Consider the following 24108-nt stretch of genomic DNA (forward strand, 5'->3'; position numbering starts at 1 on the left):
TTGAAACAACACCTTACATTATTCCAAGGGCAGATCTCTTCTAGATTGCCAACGACTCAAATTATTTATAGGAGATTGATTCATATACTTAACCCAATGTGAGAGGGAATATTTCTAATTATATCCAAACATCTTTAATATGAGGGGAATTAGGCTTGGAGATCTTCTTTGCCAAAAACATGTTTTGCCAAATATGTTTTAAGAAAGAGGAGGAGGTTACGTGTTTTCCATATTTGATCCTATAAAAGGACCCTTGGAATGACAGTGACTTGTCTTTCCTCATAAAGCTTCAAGGTAAGAGTGTGTGAGGACGCCCTGGTCTGGAGGACACAGAGATGCCAGGCTCCCTGCATGCATGCCACACATCCTGGCTCCCACTGTTGGCAGCCCTGCCACCGAAGCACCACACTAACCCATAGCGATTTTAATTCGATGTTGTGGTCTTCCCAGGCATGTCCTGGTTCTCAGCTAAAGAATGGGCTATTGTTGGGAATTAACTAGAATTTAACCAGAGGAAATTTGTTCTTTTTCTTACAGTTCTGACCCACTTCAAGGTTTCATCCCTACAGGTAAGATCCTGATTATTTTTATAATGGCTCCCAGAGAACCAGAAATCTTCAGGCAATGATTTGGGAAGAGACTTAAGAGGTTAAAAAATAAAAACATTTCAGTTTCACAGCTGATCAGGCTTCTCTTGAACAACTCTAAGATTTTAGAAACTGGGTCTCATTAATTCACATCCTTTGCAATGTATGAAAATGTTTTTCTCAGAGCCTTTTCTACGTACATTTTTTCTATTTCTAGCACTGTACTTTGTCTTTTAAATAATTACAGCATGTGATGTGCCTGCTCAGAGTTTATTCATTAAGAGGGAAAATGTAAATTTTCCTTTGCACATCTCTCAGCACTGATGGAAGGATTTGGAGGTGAATCTAATTGGGTATATAGTATGATCCAAATTCTAAATTCTCATGATGTTTCATAATCTATAAAATGGGAAATTTTGAAACCTGGCATGAAAAAATGGTTTCAGTGAGACAAATCACTTTAATTATTATTGGAGTCACTGAAGTTTGAATGGAAAAATGTTAAAAGTTTACTCAAGTGAATTTTCATGAACAGTAAACTTTCCTTTGTTTTTGTAAACTATATATGGGATTGTTAGTGGATTCATGAATGTAAGAGATGGATTTGCAAGGATAAAGTTTTGTGATGCTTTAATGAGTACATTTGTAACAGAAAAAATACAGGTCATAACAGGTGTAATACATCTTTCAAAAATACCAAAAACTAATGCAAAAGCTAAGATTGTCAAAATTATGATAATGGAACAAGAAAAATTGATGTATACTAGACCATTTTTAACAAAACAATGCAAAGCTCCTTATATTTTCATTTCTTTAGCATTAGCCAAGTCTTTGTAACCCCCAGGTTTATAATGAAAAAATTTTTATCATGTACAAAACAGTTCCAAAAATTTGAGCTGCATACTCTGATTGTTTTACATTACAAAACCAGCTCCGAGCCTTTCTCTGTATCCAGCATGTATTCTCAGATATCCGAGGATGCTTAAGAGGGAATTGTTGCTCTCTGACTACAAGGTGCTTGTAATCCAGTGGGGAGATGAGGCAGAGTCAGAGATCATCACTATCTTAGCTTTTGTTCTTTACAAACAATGATAGCAAGCTTATAAAAATATACATGTATATGCATATATGTAATATATATTCTCAAGTAAAGCACAGAAAGTAGCTCCAGTACCACAGTTGGAGATACAGAAACAACTGTCTCTTTCCAAATGCATGATTAAGTACCTGTCAACACTGGCACAGCGCAAGCAGACTGATATTTCAACAGCCAAGCTAGGGAGGAGGTGCTAGCCAGTGCAATGCCAAGCATCCAACTGGTCAGTGCATCTTCAAAAACCTCTTAAAATATGAATTCAATGCTCCAGTTTTAAAACATCTATTATTTCTTTTCTTATTTTGCCAGGCAAGGTCCTTAGCCGGGCTGCCATCAATAACCTGCAGCCATGAGTTCCGACTCTGAGATGGCCATTTTTGGGGAGGCTGCTCCTTACCTCCGAAAGTCTGAAAAGGAGCGAATCGAAGCTCAGAACAAGCCTTTTGATGCCAAGTCCTCTGTCTTTGTGGTGGACGCCAAAGAGTCCTTTGTGAAGGCGACCGTACAGAGCAGGGAAGGGGGGAAGGTGACAGCCAAGACAGAAGGCGGAGCTGTAAGTGAAGCATCTGGAGCTGATGAGGCCCCACACTTTGAGGTGATGTAGCTGGCACATTCTGATTGATCTCCCTTGTTTTACTGAACAGACTGTAACAGTGAAGGATGACCAGGTGTTCCCCATGAACCCTCCCAAATACGACAAGATCGAGGACATGGCCATGATGACCCACCTGCACGAGCCTGCGGTGCTGTACAACCTCAAAGAGCGTTACGCAGCCTGGATGATCTACGTGAGTGTCCTTCCCATGACCCTGTGGTCATGAAGGTGGCTAATATTATTTTAAAAACAGTAGATGGTTGACATACCCATTGAATCATTGTATTTCTTGTAAAATATGTAGGTATGCGTGCATGTACTTATTTATTTATTTATTGGTCCAGACCTACTCGGGCCTCTTCTGCGTCACCGTCAACCCCTACAAGTGGCTGCCGGTGTACAACCCCGAGGTGGTGACAGCCTACAGAGGCAAGAAGCGCCAGGAGGCCCCGCCCCACATCTTCTCCATCTCGGACAACGCCTACCAGTTCATGCTGACCGGTGAGTGGGTGAATTGATTTTCCTATAAATAATTTCATCATCCATAATCACAAAGTCCTAGAGCAAAAGACCTTCAAAGATAACTTAGGCCAACCCTCTGGTTGCTCAGAAGAGATGACCAAAGCACAGGAAGCTATATACCATCACTGCTGAGAGTGAAACCCAGCTTTTCCAGCTCCACTCCCCATTATCTCTCTAGAACCTTCTGATGCGTCAGCCCTATTAAGTCTTTTAACATGCAAACACATGCTTTAAATAAAATTTATTCATCTGAATACTAGAAGGAAGGCTAAGTAACAATCGTAAATTTTGTGACTAGAAATGAAAAATATGTTTTTGATTTTTTTAGTGCTTCCATTTCCTATTGCTCATAATTTATATACTTTTAAAAGCATTATTATAACTTAAAAATCATCAGAGTACATCCCAAAAATAATAGCCTTGAATCAAGACAATGGTTTGGAGCCACATACCTATAAACAGAAGTTCTTCTTTTTTTCCTGAAAGAATTTCATTTTGATTCAGCCCCCTTCTTTTATTGTCTTTCTTTAACACAGTGTCACACTTTTGTGAGGCCTGATCATAGTTAAATTTGTACTCTGTGATCACTGAGACAACAGCTTTTTTTCTCTACATGACGCCAGTTGACCTATTTAGAAATGCAATCTCAACCTTGGGTTCACATTATTTTAACCTGTCTAACCACAGTCCAAACCCTTAGCATCGTATGCATTTTACAGTTCCATGCGTCAAGCAACAGACAACTGCAGTGAGATCTATAGATGGAAGCTAGAAGACACACCTCAGACTTCTCTTTAAATTAAAACAGCAAGATAACTTCCTGTGGTGACTTAAGGAGCTTAAGATATAACCATAGTTTATGTTCCTCTTCCTAATAATAAAAATTCTCTTCCAGCCAGTTTTTTTTTTTTTTTTTTTTTTTTTTTTTTACAAAAGGCAAAGAGTAATAATGTGTACAACTTCATAATAATATGCTGAAAAGCTCTACGGAAAATATGATACTCATATTCAGATTGTATACTGACCGCTCATGTTTTCTTCTAGATCGGGAGAATCAGTCTATCTTAATCACGTACGTATTCTTATTCTGATACGTATTAGTATTTTAATCTCACTGGGAAAATAATAAACCAAGAGAGAAAATTAGTTAATATCCCTATACTAATGCAATGGCATACTCATTTAGGAATAAGACATTGTAATGTTTTAATTTTACGGTGGGGTAAAGATTAAGACTATAAAATAAAAATGCTCCCAACTACATAGGCATTTGCTGACCTAGTCCTGAAAGTTTCAAAGGACTCTCCTAGAAGGAGGAAGCGTAAAATACTTCTCCGAGCTTGGCCAGAGCCCAGCTCAGTGCAGAGAGTAGCCTACAGCCTTCAGAAGATAGAGAAGTCTGTGAACACAGTCAGTGGACCTTCTCAGAAAATGTCTATCCTATACCTTCAAAGACCTAACATGAGCTTCATCTCTAGTCAAAGACAGCTGAAGAAACCTGCATATTTTGTAGATTTTTCTTGATAATTGTTTCATTTATCACACAGTTGTCAAGTGGCTGCCTTGTGGACCCTCTGAGTCACAGGCCTTAAAAACTAGAAAAAAGCCTGAAACATTTTAAAGGGTGATATGAAAATGAATTAATTTCTCTACTTATCAGAGCAAAGGAGAGAAACGATAGGAACCATTTGTAGGCTGGAGAGAAAGATCTAGAAAGCTCTCGGAGATACATAAATACAGAGGCATGAGGTAGAAGAGCTATGGTAGAAATAGTTTCATTTGTCACAGCGCTTAATTTCTCACATATGTCTATGGTTTTGTTGGTCAGCGGAGAATCCGGGGCAGGGAAGACTGTGAACACGAAACGTGTCATCCAGTACTTTGCAACAATTGCAGTTACTGGGGAGAAGAAGAAGGAGGAAGGTGGCAAAATGCAGGTGGGTCTGCGGCTGGAGCGAGACCCAGGACTCTGCTGGGGTCTCAGAAGTCTGGGTCCCATGCGAGCTCTGCTCTTTCCTCTGCAGGGGACCCTGGAAGATCAGATCATCAGTGCCAACCCCCTCCTGGAGGCCTTTGGCAACGCCAAGACCGTGAGGAATGACAACTCCTCCCGCTTTGTAAGTCTCTTGGCCTCAGATAGGTCCTCTCGCCCTTCAGATGCCCGAGAAAGCACACCTGAAAACACAGTTTCAATTGTATCACTCTTATGTGTCTCAAGATTTGCGGATGACAGTGTCCTTTTTGACAGGGTAAATTCATCAGGATCCACTTTGGTACCACAGGAAAATTGGCTTCTGCTGATATTGAAACATGTGAGTAACGGGACCTCCTAAGCAGAATCCAAGAATGACAAATGATGGTTTGGAAGAACACTCTGCAGCTCCTGCTGAATGTAGAGCCCATAAAACTCCAGGCTGCTGCCAGACATGCTTGTGGTTAGTGCCAGCCTTAGCCAGAGCTCACAGTGCACCCCACGCACTTCAAGCATGAGCTAATGATTCTCTACAAACCACCAGTAACTGCTGGTGGCCTCAGAATAATTTTAAATTTTTCAAAGAAAAAAATATCAGTAAGGTTAGATAAATGAGTGCCTGGTGGGTTGAGAATATGTGATTTCTTCCTCATCTGAGCATTTATAACTGTTGCTCTTAGTAACGCCTCTCATAGAATAACACAAGAGACCCCAAATCAGAGAGATCTTAATGCCAGATAGAGACCCCAAATAGGGAAATCTTAATGCCAGATAGAGACCCCAAATAGAGAAATCTTAATGCTAGGCTTTTTAGATATCAGTGTTTTTCTGTATGAGAAGTGAACATGTGTTTGACCAACATATTTCACTCTCTAGAGTCACGATATGTGATATTTCATGGAAATATTCAGTGAAATCTCTAGAGACCAGTAAGATTTAACTATTGGCTCAAGTTCTAAAATCACAGTAGCTCACTTTATAATTTTCCTGCAATCCTATGTCTACCCTTTACTACAGATCTTCTGGAGAAGTCTAGAGTTACTTTCCAGCTAAAGGCTGAAAGAAGCTACCATATATTTTATCAGATCATGTCTAATAAGAAGCCAGATCTAATTGGTAAGAAATACTTAAATTCACAGGTTAAAAGTGAACTGTTCTACTAGCATCTTCTAATGTAAAACGTATCCTCTGGATTCTCTGCACACAGAAATGCTCCTGATCACCACCAACCCCTATGACTATGCCTTTGTCAGCCAAGGGGAAATCACGGTCCCCAGTATCGATGACCAGGAAGAGCTGATGGCCACAGATGTAAGTTGTGGTTCATAATAGCTGACCATGGGTGTGGTTTAGAACAAAGTACACATTCTCCTACGTAAGTTAGAAGTCTTCTTCCATAACGTTGGTCTTCTCTCTTCCACCAGAGTGCCATTGACATTCTGGGCTTTACGTCTGATGAACGAGTGTCCATCTATAAGCTCACAGGGGCTGTGATGCATTATGGGAACATGAAGTTCAAGCAAAAGCAACGTGAGGAGCAGGCAGAGCCAGACGGCACTGAAGGTACTAAATGGACCTTCACTGGGCTTTAGTAAGAGCACATAGGGCCAAAAAGCCCATCCAAACTCATGCACTCTGCAAGTCATGTTGGGTAAACGAACTATGTTTTTACAGTTGCGGACAAGGCAGCTTATCTCCAGAGTCTGAACTCTGCTGACCTGCTCAAGGCCCTCTGCTACCCCAGGGTCAAGGTCGGCAATGAGTATGTCACCAAAGGCCAGACTGTGCAGCAGGTGAGCAAGCGGCTTTGATGGGTTACATGAGCATCCCAGTCTTTGTGACATCGGGGTCCTTATTACACTGTATCTGTGAAGGTGTACAACGCAGTGGGCGCGCTGGCCAAGGCCGTCTACGAGAAGATGTTCCTGTGGATGGTCACCCGCATCAACCAGCAGCTGGACACCAAGCAGCCCCGGCAGTACTTCATCGGGGTCTTGGACATCGCTGGCTTTGAGATCTTTGATGTGAGTTTGCAGAAACTTGTAGCAGCAACGTTGACAAATATTTTGGTCCTGCGTTGAACGGCTGTATGAAACATGAGTGCATCATCACCTAGACTGACACATGAAAGGGAACCAGAATTTGTTCATGAAAAAGCATGAAGCTTAGAATGAGGAAGACCCGGATTTAAACTCCAGCTCTTCCAGCTCCTAGCTTTGTGGAAATGGTATGCTAGGCAAGCGACCAGTGAGCAATTTCAGTGAGGACCTATTGAGAAACACCTGGTTCTTCACAGTCTACTCATTTCTGAGTCTTTTTACTGATAAAATATTCTTAGTTTAAAGTCTTTAGTACAGTCTCGAGCACACAGTCAGCACTCGGCAGATGACACAAAGAAGATGGTAAGGGACGTGAAAGAGTGTAAGATTCCTATCTACCTAACAAAGAGAAGTTAAGTGTTTTAATGATAGAATAATCTCTCCAATACCCAGGTATAGAGGCTAGACATGGCATTATAGAGAGAGTCATATTTGTCTGCCTGAGGAAGAATGCTAAACAGCTAACTTCACTATTGATAAAGCTGCTGAGGCCTTCCACCCCACAGCAGTACTTCTGGTGTGCCTCACACAGAGGTCCCATTTCTAAACATTCTGATCTGTGTGAGCTGATAGAAACTGGGCACAATTTGAGTAAGGGACTTGCTGCAGAGAGAACAAAACTGTAGCTTCCTAAGAAGGCAGTTAGGCTAGCCGCTGGAGAAATTTACCTTTCAAAGAGAATCTTCCATAAACTGAGCATTAATTTGTATTTCCCATATATTAGTTCAACAGCCTGGAGCAGCTGTGCATCAACTTCACCAACGAGAAGCTGCAACAGTTTTTCAACCACCACATGTTTGTGCTGGAGCAGGAGGAGTACAAGAAGGAGGGCATCGAGTGGGAGTTCATTGACTTTGGCATGGACCTGGCCGCCTGCATCGAGCTCATCGAGAAGGTTCTCTTGCTTTTTCAGACCACAGATTATACTACTTATAGGAAAGAAAATCTTGGTGCATGCCTTAGGAAAAATGTCTACTTGTATACAAAAATGAAAATTCCTTCTTTAGCTACCTCGGAGGCATCTCTTCTGGTAAAGGGAGACTGAATAGTTTCTATTAAGTCTAGAAGTCTATAACTACCCGGAGTCTGCAATGCAAAGTTTTATGCTTAAAGCTATCTTTCGTTGTTAAAAACAGCACCAATTTGAATATTTTTACTTGCATCTTGGTTAACTGTATCTTCACTCTTACTGTGTTTGAGGTATAAACTCCCAGTACTTTAAGATAGAGGCTTTCACATTCCAGTCCTGTCAAACACTCCCAAGAGTCCTTAACATAAACTCCACAAAAGCCCAACCCTCCTCTGCCTCACTCTTCCATATCTCAGAGTTTGAATCCGTACCACCTCCGTGATAGGCATTCCATAATTCATATGGCATTAGCTATTTTTCCTCCTTCCAGCCGATGGGCATCTTCTCCATCCTGGAGGAGGAGTGCATGTTCCCCAAGGCAACGGACACCTCCTTCAAGAACAAGCTGTATGAGCAACATCTTGGAAAGTCCAACAACTTCCAAAAGCCCAAGCCCGCCAAAGGCAAGCCCGAGGCCCACTTCTCCCTGGTGCACTACGCTGGCACCGTGGACTACAACATAATTGGCTGGCTGGACAAGAACAAGGACCCCCTGAATGAGACCGTGGTGGGGCTGTACCAGAAGTCAGCCATGAAAACTCTGGCTTACCTCTTCTCTGGAGCAGCAGCGGCTGCAGAAGCAGGTACTTTGCAACAAATTAATATTTTACGTAATGCATAAAGCAAACTGAGGGAGCGTATCTTATAACTGGTTATGTTTTTTTTCCCCTTCAGAGGCTGGTGGTGGTGGAAAGAAAGGTGGCAAGAAGAAGGGGTCCTCTTTCCAGACCGTGTCTGCTCTCTTCCGGGTACCAGCTCCGTTTGCCCTCCATCTGGCTTTAGGCTATTAGATTCTATTCTTTTGTGTGGAAAAGAGGAAGTAACCTTGCAGGGATTGCACAACTGTGTGTGATGAGAAGATAGATCAGATAATAGTGATGGAAATGAGTTTTAAAGAGCTGCAGGATAGTTTGGAATACATACCTCAATCAATAAGACTCAGAAGCCAATAGGGATAAGAGTGAACTCTAGAAGGATCAGAAGGCAACTTTCAATTTTAGACCTTGAGAGTGAGGTCTTTCGCCACTTAAATTCCACTGGCGTAAGATTAAGAATAGCCTGAGATTTTTTCTTGAGCCTTGAGGAGTCTGCAAGAGATTAAGGTGCTTAAACATGAATTAGTATAGAACTCAAGGGAGCATACTGTAACGGTTAGAGACAGATGGATAGTGGTGGGTATTAGAGAGGCAAAAAAAGAAAATATGAGAAAACAGTTTGCTGTGATAACAAAAATCTCTTGATGGAAAATTTACTCTTCTGTGGGCAATCACCGATTACACCTCTAAACACTGAAGCTCTAATTATTCTGGGAAAACAGTTTCATAGGACAGGAAACTTGTGCTTGGTAACATGGCTGGCGATTTTATGCTGACTCACAGAATGAGGATTAAAAGGTCACTTTCTATGATGCCAGCAGGAAGACACAGCTCAGCATCTCAAAGGAATAAACATGTAATAAAAAGAGCTAGAGATAACTGAAAGTTGTATCAAGAAAGAAAGGAGAGATTTGGAGAAGATACTGAATTCACAGTAAATCCAGACCACATCTATAGGCAAAAGAGGGTAGGCAAATTCACTCTACACGATTAGAATATCATACTGAATTTAAAACATACAGTTAGTAATTCAGTATCAGTGAACAACCGCTTCACAGCTTATAGAAATATATGTTTAAAAGACATAAAAAAGTAAAGCAGGAGAGCATGTTGGGAATGTGAAAATTCTAGCGCTAATGCTTTGAAAATTCCAACATGGATATAACGCAACAGAAGTGAATCAGTGTCGTGGATCATGATCACTATATCTGCACATCTAACAGTGCATTTTAAAATCAAGTATTTATATAAATCCCCAGGAGAATCTGAACAAGCTGATGACCAATCTGAGGAGCACTCACCCCCACTTTGTACGCTGTATCATCCCCAATGAAACTAAAACTCCTGGTAAGACGCTTTTGATGTTCACCTAGACAGGCTACAGTGTGTTTGTTATAGACCAGGCAATATGGCACTGGCATTCCTTCTTCCAGGCGCCATGGAGCACGAACTGGTCCTGCACCAGCTGCGGTGTAACGGTGTGCTTGAAGGCATCCGCATCTGCAGGAAAGGCTTCCCCAGCAGAATCCTCTATGCAGACTTCAAACAGAGGTCAGATATTTTCATTCTGACTTGAAGAGGTTCTTGCTATTTAATTATTGAGTGGAAGAATCTTTCTATTAATCCTTTATACCTTCTATTAAAATTCAATTGAAGACAAATTAAGACTATTTATGGGCATATTAGAAATATGAAATCTTTTAAATACACAGAACAAAAAGAAAGAATATGATAAATTCTTTGTGTTTGACTATCCGATGGCTGTGTTGTTCCTAAGGTGGGAAGGTTTCTTGTTGGTGAGCAAGAACATATTGTTTGTTTGGCTTACCCAGATACAAGGTATTGAATGCCAGCGCCATCCCCGAAGGCCAGTTCATTGACAGCAAGAAGGCTTCTGAGAAGCTGCTTGGGTCCATCGACATCGACCACACCCAGTATAAATTTGGTCACACCAAGGTAACGCTCTCTAAATCCAACTCGATGTCTTTCCTGACCCTTTAAAATCTATGCGTGGTTTCTCATCCGCACCATTGTCTGTGTCCAGGTCTTTTTCAAAGCTGGCCTTCTGGGGCTCCTAGAGGAGATGAGAGATGACAAGCTGGCTCAGCTGATTACTCGAACCCAGGCCATGTGCAGAGGCTTCTTGGCAAGAGTGGAGTACCAGAAGATGGTGGAGAGGAGGTATTAATAAAGATAATGTACTCTGCCCCACCACCCTAGGTTTTTTATCTGTATAATCTGATTTCACGCATGTCTGTTCCTATCACAGAGAGTCCATCTTCTGCATCCAGTACAATGTCCGCGCCTTCATGAACGTGAAGCACTGGCCCTGGATGAAGCTGTATTTCAAGATCAAGCCCCTGCTGAAGAGCGCAGAGACAGAGAAGGAGATGGCCAACATGAAGGAAGAATTTGAAAAAACTAAAGAAAGTCTTGCAAAAGCTGAGGCCAAAAGAAAAGAGCTGGAGGAAAAGATGGTAGCTCTCATGCAGGAGAAAAATGACCTGCAGCTCCAGGTGCAAGCTGTGAGTGTCGGAACCCATTTTTGTAATCTGATGCTAAAATTTCAGCTCGGGGATCACTAAGAGAAGCTCTCAGTTCTGTGAAGTTCAGTAGCTCGTTATATACTTTTTTCTAATTCCCATTTCCTTTGATTGGCCTATGTTGATAATCCTATTCCGAGGACCCAATAAATATACAGAGAATTGGGGTAAAATATTTGATCAAAATCTGCTGTGTAATCCATTTTTTTATGACCCAAAACTGTTACCAAGACATTAAATTATCCTCTATTTCTTTGAATTGAAAAAGGTAATTGATTGGTTCTATTGGGCCTATAGATTTTGGATATATAGTTTAAAATTTTTCGAAAAGACGAACTGCAAATACTTAGGTTATTTCTTTGACTTTACTGTACCTTGCACAGAGTAAGAGTTTGTAAATTGAGGAGAGGTTCATTATACTTTCACGAAACAAGCAATTTTTGTTAAAAAAAGAAGCGATAACCCAAGGAAGTATTTAAACTTGAACCAAATATACCCTTCTTTTGGCACAGGATGATGCTCTGTGATAATATTCCATCAACAGCCCATGTGGTAAAAACATTTGACAGATTCCAGGCCCTTCACACAAACTTGACCTGGAAACATGGCCTGTGCTGTTACAAGTTTATATCTCAAATCCTTTTATTTTTCATGAGAAACACACTTGTGACTTTTCCAATCAACACATTTTAACACATGTCATTCCAGATGTTCCCTTTAATTCCAAACTGTTACCTCCCTGGAGAACACGCCTTGCTTTTAAAATGTTTTTCTGATATTGCTGTATCCTCCCACCAAATTTCTACACATCAAGTTCTTTTGTTTACTGGCTACATACATACTAAACTTTAAAAAATACACCAAACTGGTCTGCAATTATACACTGCATGTTAAATATAGGTCTCAGCAAATATAACAGTATCATAATTTTACCATGAGCCACAATTCAAATTTCTTTTTTAAAAAATGTCCAGTTTTGTAATAAGTGTCCAGCTAACATTTGCTCCAAGGTGGAAAGCAGATAAAAATTAATCTGATGCCTCAAAACATTTTAATTACTTAGTTTCAAAATATTAATAATATTTGAAAATATCCAAGGAGCTAAAATCTAAATGTATCTATTGTTTCTTCAAGGAAGCAGATAGCTTGGCGGATGCTGAGGAAAGATGTGACCAGCTGATCAAAACCAAAATCCAGCTTGAGGCCAAGATCAAGGAGGTGACCGAGAGAGCGGAGGACGAGGAGGAGATCAACGCGGAGCTGACGGCCAAGAAGAGGAAGCTGGAGGACGAGTGCTCAGAGCTGAAGAAAGACATAGACGACCTGGAGCTGACGCTGGCCAAGGTGGAGAAGGAGAAGCACGCCACGGAGAACAAGGTAGGGAGCGTGTTCTGACACACCACGGAGGGGTCTGCCGCCCAGCACAGCTGCTTCACACCGGACGTGATCTCCTTCACCTGGGCAGGTGAAAAACCTCACGGAGGAGATGGCAGGCCTGGATGAAACCATCGCTAAGCTGACCAAGGAGAAGAAAGCCCTCCAGGAGGCCCACCAGCAGACCCTGGATGACCTGCAGGCAGAGGAGGACAAAGTCAACACCCTGACCAAAGCGAAAACCAAGCTCGAACAGCAAGTGGATGATGTAAGATTAACATCATGTTGAAATAATTTTTATTTTATAACTAAGCAAAAGTAAAGTTTGTATTCCTATGAGGGCCATGAGGACTTACCAAGTGCTTTCTACGAGTGAGAAATACAGAACATAAGCAATGGTGCCATTTTGAAACTGTGCTAATAGCTTGTTACTATTTAGCTTGAAGGCTCTTTGGAACAAGAAAAGAAAATCCGGATGGACCTAGAAAGAGCAAAGAGGAAGCTAGAGGGAGACCTAAAACTGGCCCAAGAATCCACGATGGATGTAGAAAATGACAAGCAACAACTTGATGAAAAACTTAAAAAGTAAGCAGCTGTAAGGACAGGGCTGGGGACTTAACTCAGTGGCACAAGCACCTGCTTGGCATGTGTGAGGTCATGAGTTCGATCCCCAGTACAAAAAAAAAAAGCAGATTAAAGCAGCAGTAAGGACAAAAGTTTCAGAGGGAAATTACTACTAATATTTCTGCAACTGATACAAAGTATTTGTCCAACAGAAAAGAATTCGAAATGAGCAATCTGCAAAGCAAGATTGAAGATGAACAGGCCCTTGGTATGCAACTACAGAAGAAGATCAAGGAGTTACAGGTAAGTACGTGATTTCCATCAGCCTAATCAACAGGAAACATGCCCAACACTGGAAGCTGAGATCACACTGTTCACCCTTTCCAGGCCCGCATTGAGGAGCTAGAAGAGGAAATCGAGGCAGAGAGAGCCTCTCGGGCCAAAGCAGAGAAGCAGCGCTCTGACCTCTCCCGGGAACTGGAGGAGATCAGCGAGAGGCTGGAGGAAGCCGGTGGGGCCACTTCTGCCCAGATAGAACTGAACAAGAAGCGGGAGGCCGAGTTCCAGAAAATGCGCAGGGACCTGGAGGAGGCGACCCTGCAGCACGAAGCCACGGCTGCCACCCTGAGGAAGAAGCACGCGGACAGTGTGGCCGAGCTGGGGGAGCAGATTGACAACCTGCAGCGGGTCAAGCAGAAGCTGGAGAAGGAGAAGAGCGAGATGAAGATGGAGATTGACGACCTTGCCAGTAACATGGAGACTGTCTCCAAAGCCAAGGTACAACCATGATTTAAATCTCAGAGATATTTCTGCAGAACTGCTGTGAACCTTTCAAGAATCAGCAGTGATTGGAAAGAGGAGGCAGACAAGGCAACACACAAGATGAAGGATAACCTGTTTGCTCACTCTTGGAGAACAGCCAAACCCCTGTAATATGCAGAGTGTTAAGTTTAAGAGTTTCCAAATTAAAAATCGCAATCCAGTTATCCACTCGTGACATTTTAAACACTTCGCATCAGTTATGGACTTTTTATTTTCCCCTTAAACACAAATATACTGTACTTCTGACAAACATTTCGAGCTTAATCAGGTATCATTATTTGCAGTCACATCTAACATGATTTAATAAAGATGTTCCACTCACAAAGCAACTTAGTCGCAATATTTTAAGTATAGCTCTTATTTCCATCACAATCTAAGGCCCCTTTCCTTGTTTTTGTTTGTTTGGAAAGTAATTTATTTTCAAAATAAGTGAGTCCTGCAGCTACGAAATGTATGCACAATTTCTTTGGTGCAAGTACTTGCTTGAGATATCTCCTCCCGCTTTTTGAACGCAGGGAAACCTTGAGAAGATGTGCCGCACACTAGAAGATCAACTGAGTGAGCTGAAGACCAAGGAGGAGGAGCAGCAGCGGATGATCAATGAGCTGACGGCCCAGCGGGCGCGCCTGCAGACCGAATCAGGTGGGCCCCTTCCGGGTGCTCGTCTGCAATGACGAATTCACCCTGGGTGTTCAATTTGCTGAAAAACCTAGCCCTGAATTACCTGAAATCATATATTATCTCCCTGAGAGGCACTAACTAATACCTGGCAGGGGGCTTATTTGGTTTTGAAAATTTATTTAAAGGAAATGTATCATTAATCAGAAAGTCATCAAATACAATGTAGGTCTTTTCACTTTTTGAAATGTTTTCCCAATGTTATTTTGTTTTCCTACGTTGCCCATGTATTATTCGTTGCATTTTAAAGGTGACAGGGACGGGAGTAATGAAGTAATCTGTCCAAGAAAACTTGCTCTAGTCTTTCCCTGAAGTCTTGCCAATTGTTGGTAACTGGACCTGTTACGTAAGAAAATATTTAGGACTACAACTCAACTGAGCACAGTGGAAGTGAGGTGTTTATGTTTTTGATTAGTCACATTGGAAAATCTCAGAATTTGCTCCTCTTCCTACAGATATAAAATTTTCATTATTGTTATAAAGGATGAAAAAGAAAGTTATTTCTCAGAGTCAAAATGTCCCTTGTAGTTTCTCATCCTAATCCATGTTTACTACTAGTAGGTCAGTAATATGAAAAATAACAATTCTTATTCTTATTAACTGTCAAAACAGATACTTTTCTTAATGACTAGGTTAAAACTAGTGTTGAAGTTTTTTTTCTCCTAACATAATCTAGTGCATTTTCTGAATTATGATACTTGAAGAACTAAAGACATTTAACTTAAATGGCATTTAGTTTGGGAATTCACTAGTTATCCAGAACAAATTCATTCTAATGTAAAATTTATTAATATGAAAAGACTTCTAGGATTTCTTTTTGAACATCACTTCTGTGTACACAGTCAATTATTCAAAGCTTCCTGTTTCCCGTATAATAAATTCTTTGTCTTAGTTAACTTTCTGTGAAAATGGAAATCACAACATGACTGCCTCACCTAAAAAGTATTGGGGATATTTTGCTGCTTTGATTTATATTTCTTTGTAGACATGTCTTTCATCACTTTACATTATGATCAGATCATCTTAGCTATTTGTTGGAATCTTTGGGGTGGTGTATATGCACACAACCTTCCTCCACGCTTCCCCACGTGTCACATTTTTTACGTAGGTTTTTCTCACTGGAGGTGACGTGGGTGTCGGTGGTTAGTTGTCACCCATGCTCCCCATCACATTTCATACTTGGCCCCACTTTTTCTGCTCCAACTCTTGTGTCAGAGCTTTAATTTCCAAAGTCAGGTTAACTTTTCTGGGTCTTGGTGTTCACAGGTGAATACTCACGCCAGTTGGATGAAAAGGACTCGTTAGTTTCTCAGCTCTCCAGGGGCAAACAGGCTTTCACACAACAGATAGAAGAACTGAAAAGACAGCTTGAAGAGGAAGTAAAGGCAAGCACTACTTTTTGTTACCATTATTGTTGTTTTTGTTTACTTTTATGGATTTCCTGCTGGCAGTCTACTGGAGTTTAGGACATAACCATCACTCTTAAGATAAATATAATTTAATTATCAATCTGCATTTTTAGGCCAAGAGTGCCCTTGCGCACGCCCTGCAGTCCTCCCGCCACGACTGCGACCTGCTACGGGAGCAGTACGAGGAGGAGCAGGAAGCCAAGGCCGAGCTGCAGAGGGCCATGTCCAAGGCCAACAGTGAGGTCGCTCAGTGGAGGACCAAGTACGAGACGGACGCCATCCAGCGCACGGAGGAGCTGGAGGAGGCCAAGTATGCTCCAGACTTATTAAAACAGGAATATTTGTGTAGAAAAGTACATTAGTAATAATTCTATGTGAGGAAAGGGTCCTGACTGCCAAAAAAGAGACCTAAAGGGTGGATGATAAGATTTTGGAGTGATAGAGAGACAAAGAAAGGAGAAAAGAGGCCTTTATCACAGGCACGGGAGCGCTGCGGAAGAGACGCAGGTACTTTTGGATGAGAACACAGTGCAAGTTCTTTTATCTGGTCTGGCTGAGGGAGAAGTCCGGGAGATGGATGAAATGACACATAGCAGGTGATTTGAAGGAGCATCTGTGTGCACAAAACAGGAAACAGGGAGATTTACTAGGGGCTGAGGATAGAGTCCTTTATGGAGTCTTGGGCTTGGAGAGGGCTTGGTGCACACACAAAAAGGGAACAGGAGAACCAGAAGAACGTAGAAGTTACTCTTGGGGAGATAAGTTCCTTCTCTGGGCCCAGTTGTGCGGATGTCATGTTAGAGATAGCTGAGCCCTAGATTAGCAGAATTTATTAGTGAGAAACAACATGCGTGAACATAAATCTGAGCAAATACATTACATAGCTGAGAGAAAAAAATGCATTGGAGGGTGGAAAGGAAAAGAATATAAGGTAATAGAAAACTTAATAATTATTTTTTAAGGGGTGCACTTTTGACCTCCTTCCATTTACACAGTGCTGATAGAATCAGAATTAATTCTAGTTTCCTGTGCCTTTCCTTCCTCCCAGATACTAGTGGAATTATTGATTCAGGATGATGGATACCTAAGAGTAAAACAATCAGTCTTTAAAGTAAAACTCTACCTATTTAGATACAAAAATATGACTGTCTTGGAAAAACAGAAATCTTTAAAGACATAAAAATATGTAACAAGCAAACAACATTGCTTTATAATGAACTGAATATTCATTATAATTTAAAAGTTTGAGAATGAATTGCACTAAGAGTATGGATAGCAATAGACCTACTTATTCAATAGAAAGCTTAAGACAACATCTAGCTGTTTACTCTGCAAATAATATACAACCCAGTTAATGTTTTAGTGAAGCCTTAGAAGAGATTCTGAGATATACTCTTAAGGCAAAGATCATATTGATTTAGGAAATATTTTAGTTAGTGGGCTAGTGAAAAAATAGCCAGAAATAAGGATACAATTAAAACAGACAAAATATAATTTCCAATTCGATATATCCAAAACTTGAGTCCTCAGTATCTATGACAACCTTCTTATATGGGAGTAAAGATTAGTAAAATACAGACTCTACTCTCTGGGGCTTAAAAATAAGTGGAGGCAGCGACCTAAACAGCAGTAATTCAAGGAAGATAGTAACATTTCCTAAAGAAAGAGTAAACCAGTTACCTTGAAGAGTAAGTGCTGGCTCAGCCTTATCATCAGTGGCCTTAAAGCCAGACTGTGAACTGTGGTAATCCTGAGATTTCATCACCTTTAGTATTTGGTGAGAAGGGCAGCAATGGGTTAACACAGAGCTGGATGTACGAATAAGCCCAAGAAGCTACACACTGAAGAAACCTAACTGTGGACATCCCTGCCTTGTGCTTACTTTGAAACACCTGGCTCTACAGCTGGCCACTTACTTCTGTTACCATCTTTCACTCTCCAGGAAGAAGCTGGCGCAGCGTCTGCAGGATGCAGAGGAGCACGTGGAAGCCGTGAACGCCAAATGCGCCTCCCTGGAGAAGACGAAGCAGAGGCTGCAGAATGAGGTGGAGGACCTCATGATCGACGTGGAGAGAACCAACGCGGCCTGCGCAGCCCTGGACAAAAAGCAGAGGAACTTTGACAAGGTATTTGTCTGGTTTCTGTTTCAATATTCGACGTGCACTTCGACAAGTGATTGTCGAAGCATAGCTCAGTACCTTGAGTGGGTCCTGTTCAAACCATGTGAGGGCTGCTTCCAGCAGCTCTGTTCCACTGGTAGGTGCGTGAGGGTCTTTCTGTTCTTGTCCCTAATTATTTTTCAATCCCAGAGCAACTAAACCGAGACTAGGCAGAATAGATAACTTTCATCTCATCAAACTTTCTCTGCCAGACTTCCTGACCATCCCTTCCCCTACAGATTCTGGCAGAATGGAAACAGAAATACGAAGAAGCACACGCTGAACTCGAAGCTTCCCAAAAGGAGTCCCGCTCACTTAGCACAGAGCTGTTCAAGGTTAAAAACGCGTATGAGGAATCCTTAGACCAACTGGAAACCTTGAAGCGGGAAAATAAGAATTTGCAGCGTGAGTACATTTTACCCCTCTTTTAACAACAGGTTGGGAAGAAGCTTTTCTCTCTCTGAAAAAATTTCTATCTCTTTGTCACTGCTAGAGGAGATTTCCGATCTCACCGAGCAGATTGCAGAAGGAGGGAAACGTATCCATGAACTGGAGAAGATTAAGAAGCAGGTTGAACAAGAAAAGACCGAGCTGCAGGCTGCCTTAGAGGAGGCGGAGGTAAACATTATTAACGTACACTGTAAGACAGCTGAGAGGTACTAGGCATTAAAGGTGTAAAGGTTGTTAAATCAAGAGAAACGAAAAATGTTTATTCAACTTACTAAAGATTAAGATGAATAATTGAACATGCACACAGCTAACAGTTAAGAACTCTTAACAGCTGTGCTAGAAAATGAAAAAAACAAAGATAAACAAGTTAAAGTTTCTGCTCTCTAGCTATGGAGATTGAAGCATATGAAACCAGTAATAACACATGGTAGCCACTCTGTAACAATGAAATAGCAATATATTGTGGTAGCACAAACATTAAAGTCATTTCTATTATGAGAATACCGTACACTTCAGTTCCTTTGTTAACGTCACCTTCTGTGTCATTAAGGCATCCCTTGAACACGAAGAGGGCAAGATCCTGCGCATCCAGCTGGAGCTGAACCAAGTCAAGTCTGAAATCGACAGGAAAATCGCCGAGAAGGATGAGGAAATCGACCAGCTGAAGAGAAACCACATTAGAGTGGTGGAGTCCATGCAGAGCACCCTGGACGCTGAGATCAGGAGCAGGAACGACGCCATCCGGCTCAAGAAGAAGATGGAGGGGGACCTGAACGAGATGGAAATCCAGCTGAACCACGCCAACCGCATGGCCGCCGAGGCCCTGAGGAACTACAGGAACACCCAAGGCATCCTCAAGGTAGGTGACCCCAGAGAGGCTGCAGGATGACTGTCTGAGAGCAGCCCAGGCAGTGCAGTGTCTCAATGACTGTCCATTCCGCAGGAAACCCAGCTGCACCTGGATGACGCTCTCCGGGGCCAGGAGGACCTGAAGGAGCAGCTGGCCATGGTGGAGCGCAGGTCAAACCTGCTGCAGGCTGAGATCGAGGAGCTGCGGGCCACCCTGGAGCAGACGGAGAGGAGCAGGAAAATCGCGGAGCAGGAGCTGCTGGATGCCAGTGAGCGCGTGCAGCTCCTCCACACCCAGGTACTGACTGTATGTTAAAGGATTCATAAAAATTTGAAGGAAAGACTTGTAGAATCTATAGAATGATACTTGCCTGCTAAGGGTAAGACCTGGTTCAATCCCCTGCACTGCCTTAAAAAAGAGAGAGAGAAGAAAAGAGAAAGAAACAAAGAAAAGAGAGTAATGATGAAATTCTTGCTCAAATCAATGTCATTTGGAAATTTACTCATGTGGTCTGTGAAAATTAATTTTAAAGCATTTGTTTTTGGATGAACAATATTCTGTTTATCTGAACTACTGCATACACAGTTAGCTATCGTTTGGAAATAAATTGTCAACTCAGATCACTGAAACAAAGACAGATACCAGTTAATTTAATGAATTATTTTAATAAAATAGTTTAATATATTAACTTCAGTAGAACATAAAGTATCCTACTTTTGCTCTGTGTACTTAATATTTCTAAATTTTTTAACCAGAACACCAGCCTGATCAACACCAAGAAGAAGCTGGAGACAGACATTTCCCAGATCCAGGGCGAGATGGAGGACATCATCCAGGAAGCCCGCAACGCAGAGGAGAAGGCCAAGAAGGCCATCACTGATGTGAGCAGGGGACGCAGTGCCGGGCAGCCCGATCCCTGCGGGGCCCTCTCAGCCCCTGACCGGCTCTGTTTTCTGCTCCCCAGGCCGCCATGATGGCCGAGGAGCTGAAGAAGGAGCAGGACACCAGCGCCCACCTGGAGCGCATGAAGAAGAACCTGGAGCAGACGGTCAAGGACCTGCAGCACCGGCTGGACGAGGCCGAGCAGCTGGCGCTGAAGGGCGGCAAGAAGCAGATCCAGAAGCTGGAGGCCAGGGTGGGTCTTCTGATCAACATTTATCCCTTTCTCATTTGAACCGAGCATGCAGCCTTAGATACCTGGTGGATGATATGGGGCATCCTGAGATGAAGGAAAAGTATTCCCTGCTGCCTGAGAGGTTAGAATAGGGCAATTAGACCTAGGAAGATGGTAAAGAAGCTTGTGCTTTACAGGAAGCAGTAATTTGTTGAGTGAATGAGTGACCGTAAATGTTGTTGAAACGCCCACCTTTTTACAGGTACGTGAACTTGAAGGGGAAGTGGAAAGCGAACAGAAGCGCAATGTTGAAGCCGTCAAGGGCCTGCGGAAACACGAGAGAAGAGTGAAAGAACTCACCTACCAAGTAAGGAAAACGATTTCTCTGTGCTTACCCGGCCTTCACGGAATCAAAAGCCGTAACAAAATGTGATGATACTTGCATTGTCAAAGATCTCATTCTGAAAACATTACTCTAGACCGAGGAGGACCGCAAGAATGTTCTCCGGCTCCAGGACCTTGTGGACAAACTGCAAGCCAAGGTGAAGGCGTACAAGAGACAAGCAGAGGAAGCGGTAAGGAGCCCTTGGCATGCCCTGGAGGGTGCGCTTTCAGGGGAGAGTGTGCCACTCCAGTTAAAAGGGTGAAAGGGGTGTGGAGTAAAATAAGGAGAGAAGAGCCAAACAAAACACGATATCCCAGGAAGGAGGGAGGGCAAAGGCACAGTTTTGGAGTGTAAACCAGAGTGGTTCCAGGAGAGAAAGAATGAGGAAGTTACCAGCACAGAGAAAGCTAGAAAGTGAGGCAGAAAGGCGATTGTACGGTCCTCTAAGGCACGATAAGAAATCGTTACTTCTTTTTCTGAGTACAGTGGAGAAGTTTTGCAATGAGAGAGTTTGCATCTTGCTCAGATATGACTGGTGTATATTTTCCAAAGAATATCCTGGCTATCGTGTGGAGAATAGATCGCTGGGTAGCACTGGGAGGTGCAGGGAGGCGCGTCAGGAACTTTCCAGGGTTCCTTAGATAAGGCAGTGGTGGATCAGAGGGACAGAAGCAGACAGATCCCAGCTGTGTTACAGAGGTGGAAAGGAGGCGATACATCAGAATGGTAAAAATGAGGAGATCGAAGTAATTTCTCAAGTTCATGATGTGAGTAAGCAGGAGAACAGTATAAGATTACCAATCTGTAGAACTAGGGCAAGAAAGAAATAGGAATTGTTTTATACACATTAAATGTGAAACACCAGCATGTACCCAAGTGGAAATGTCACGTAAATAGTTGCGTATGAGTATGGAACTCAGCAGCTCTCAGTTATGATCTAACCAATACTCCACCTCACCTTATCTCATTTTCCCATCCTGGGATTCATCTAAAATAATCATCAAATAATACCAGTTTCCTAAGTATAGAGGAAAAACAAAACAAACACAATATTCTAGGGAGGAGGGAGTTCCTCTATTCGTTGATGATTCTTTTTCCCCTGAACTCTAATGTCCGAGAGAAAGACCTGGGGTGAGGGCAAGAAAGGAAGAGAGAACAGACAATGTACGTGTGTGCACACTCACAAGCCACCAGACCTTTCTGTAGCTCCCAATTTCCTCATCTGGAAGAAGGAGTTGCTTTCTTTTTAACCAAGCTATACCAGTTAGTGATTCTAAGCTTTATCAGTGCTCTAAATTTGAATGCCACATTTTGGAAGGGCTCTTAACACTACTTTTTTTTTTAAAGAATGATTACTGAAGATGAAACCCTTCTCAAATTCACAGCTCTATATTCCAGCATAATCACAGACCATTCAATCTATTTTAGGGAAGATAAAATGTGCTAAATTTCTAAACTTCATTAAGTGGCAATAATTTAGATTCGAGTGGCAATAATTTAGATTCAAGGCTAGGAGTTTGGTATAAGAAATATTTTCCACCTGCATTTTTAAAAGATCCAATTCCAGACTCAGGAGCCTGAAAAGCAGAAAGGCTGGGTTCCTGATATATGCAGTGGTAGCACTAAAATGCTGCCTCTTCTGAAAGTTCAGAAACAGATGTTACCTGTCTTTCCTAATATCTGTGAGTTCAAGAAGTGTAAGTGGAGCTGGACTGATGTGATGTAACTGTAATTCCATCACTGAAGAAGTTTGATTTCTACCTGAACAACTTGGCAAGATCCTGTCTCAGAATGAAAAATAAAAATAGGGAGTGATGTAGGTCAGTATAGAAGCTTTAGGCTCAATGTCCAGTCCTACCAAAAAAAAAAAAAAGAGACAAATGGGAATTAATACAACATAAACTATTCAAAATTTTTTTTTTCTTTTTAAAAAAATACTTCTAATAGACTGAATCATAGTTAAGTGGAAAAAAAAATAACTCAAGACCTACTGACCTAAAATCTGGAATCTGGGAATCTGAACATGTTTTTCTCACCAATGCATTCCTATTTCAAAGGAGGAACAATCCAATGTCAACCTCTCCAAGTTCCGCAAGATCCAGCACGAGCTGGAGGAAGCTGAGGAACGGGCTGACATCGCTGAGTCCCAGGTCAACAAACTCCGGGTGAAGAGCCGGGAGGTTCACACGAAAATCATCAGCGAAGAGTAATTCATCCAAATGCAGGAAAGTGACCAAAGACATACACAAAATGTGAAAATCTTTGTCACTGTTTTGTATTTATGACTTTTGGAGATAAAGAATTTATCTACCAAGAATTTGTGAGCCTTTTTTTTCCTTCCATATCAGTTTATCTTTTTACATACTAAGAAAATATTAAATGTTTTGCTTGCATTTTATGCAAAAGTACTTAATCACTAGAACTAAAACATGATAGAGAACAGCGAGGCCAAGCCCTGTAAGTCCCACCAGACACCATCACTGTGGGAAGTAGATGGAGTCTAGCAATATGCCACAGACGTGTAGAACACAGGTCTTCACTGGGTAGAACATCAACTAGCTTTTTCTGTTTTTGGTTCTGGAGATTGTACCTAAAGCATCACATACACTAGGCAACCAATTTATGATTGAAATACATCCCTAATGCTAGCTTCTGTTATTGAAGTGCCTAGGGACTAACAGGAGGAGGTCTTTACTTGATGAAGTTCATCTATAAAGATTGGAAGATATGTTTGCTCCTACAAATACACAGATAGCAATGTAAGCTACACAGATAATGAATCAGGAAAGTGTAACACCTCATCAAAAGAAATGAATAAAGCTCTAGTAATTAACTCCAAAGAAATGAAGATCGATGAATTATCTTAAAATAATCATCATAAAGAAATTCAATGAGTTACAGGAAAACCTCTGCTCATGCATTTGGCAAATAGTGCATAAGCAAAATGAGTATGTTTAATAAAGAAATAGAAACCACAAAAAAACTGAAACAAGATTATAGTGATAGAAATGAAAAATTCAATAGAGAACTTCAATAGCAAATTCAATCATGCAAAAGAGAAAAAATAGTGAATTCAAAGATATGCCTTTTAAAAGTATCCTAACAGAGACACTAAAAGGACAAAAGAGCAAAGTACAGATGAGGGCTATGGCATATCATCAGAC

General features: G+C 41.6%; 1 protein-coding gene across 1 annotated transcript; it reads left to right on the forward strand.

Moving 5' to 3' along the window:
* Window positions 1-274: 274 nt before the first annotated feature.
* Window positions 275-23261, forward strand: Myh1 (myosin heavy chain 1). Its single transcript, XM_003466219.3, has 40 exons — window positions 275-294; window positions 538-569; window positions 1993-2236; window positions 2328-2471; window positions 2623-2779; window positions 3845-3872; window positions 4629-4737; window positions 4825-4917; window positions 5049-5112; window positions 5790-5888; window positions 5980-6083; window positions 6197-6335; window positions 6447-6565; window positions 6647-6796; window positions 7596-7766; window positions 8272-8584; window positions 8676-8749; window positions 9856-9943; window positions 10030-10147; window positions 10429-10552; window positions 10641-10777; window positions 10866-11121; window positions 12274-12516; window positions 12605-12781; window positions 12953-13098; window positions 13290-13380; window positions 13465-13854; window positions 14415-14541; window positions 15844-15962; window positions 16100-16296; window positions 17929-18112; window positions 18385-18550; window positions 18639-18763; window positions 19146-19454; window positions 19539-19742; window positions 20201-20326; window positions 20410-20580; window positions 20822-20926; window positions 21039-21134; window positions 23002-23261. The coding sequence occupies exons 3-40, from the start codon at window positions 2033-2035 to the stop codon at window positions 23152-23154; spliced, it is 5820 nt and encodes a 1939-aa protein (XP_003466267.2). The 5' UTR covers window positions 275-294; window positions 538-569; window positions 1993-2032; the 3' UTR covers window positions 23155-23261.
* The last annotated feature ends 847 nt before the right edge of the window (window positions 23262-24108 follow it).

The sequence above is a fragment of the Cavia porcellus genome, unplaced genomic scaffold (genome assembly GCF_034190915.1).
Source record: "Cavia porcellus strain 051 isolate PalLab524CR breed Dunkin Hartley unplaced genomic scaffold, mCavPor4.1 scaffold_32, whole genome shotgun sequence".
In the NCBI taxonomy this organism is placed as follows: domain Eukaryota; kingdom Metazoa; phylum Chordata; class Mammalia; order Rodentia; family Caviidae; genus Cavia; species Cavia porcellus.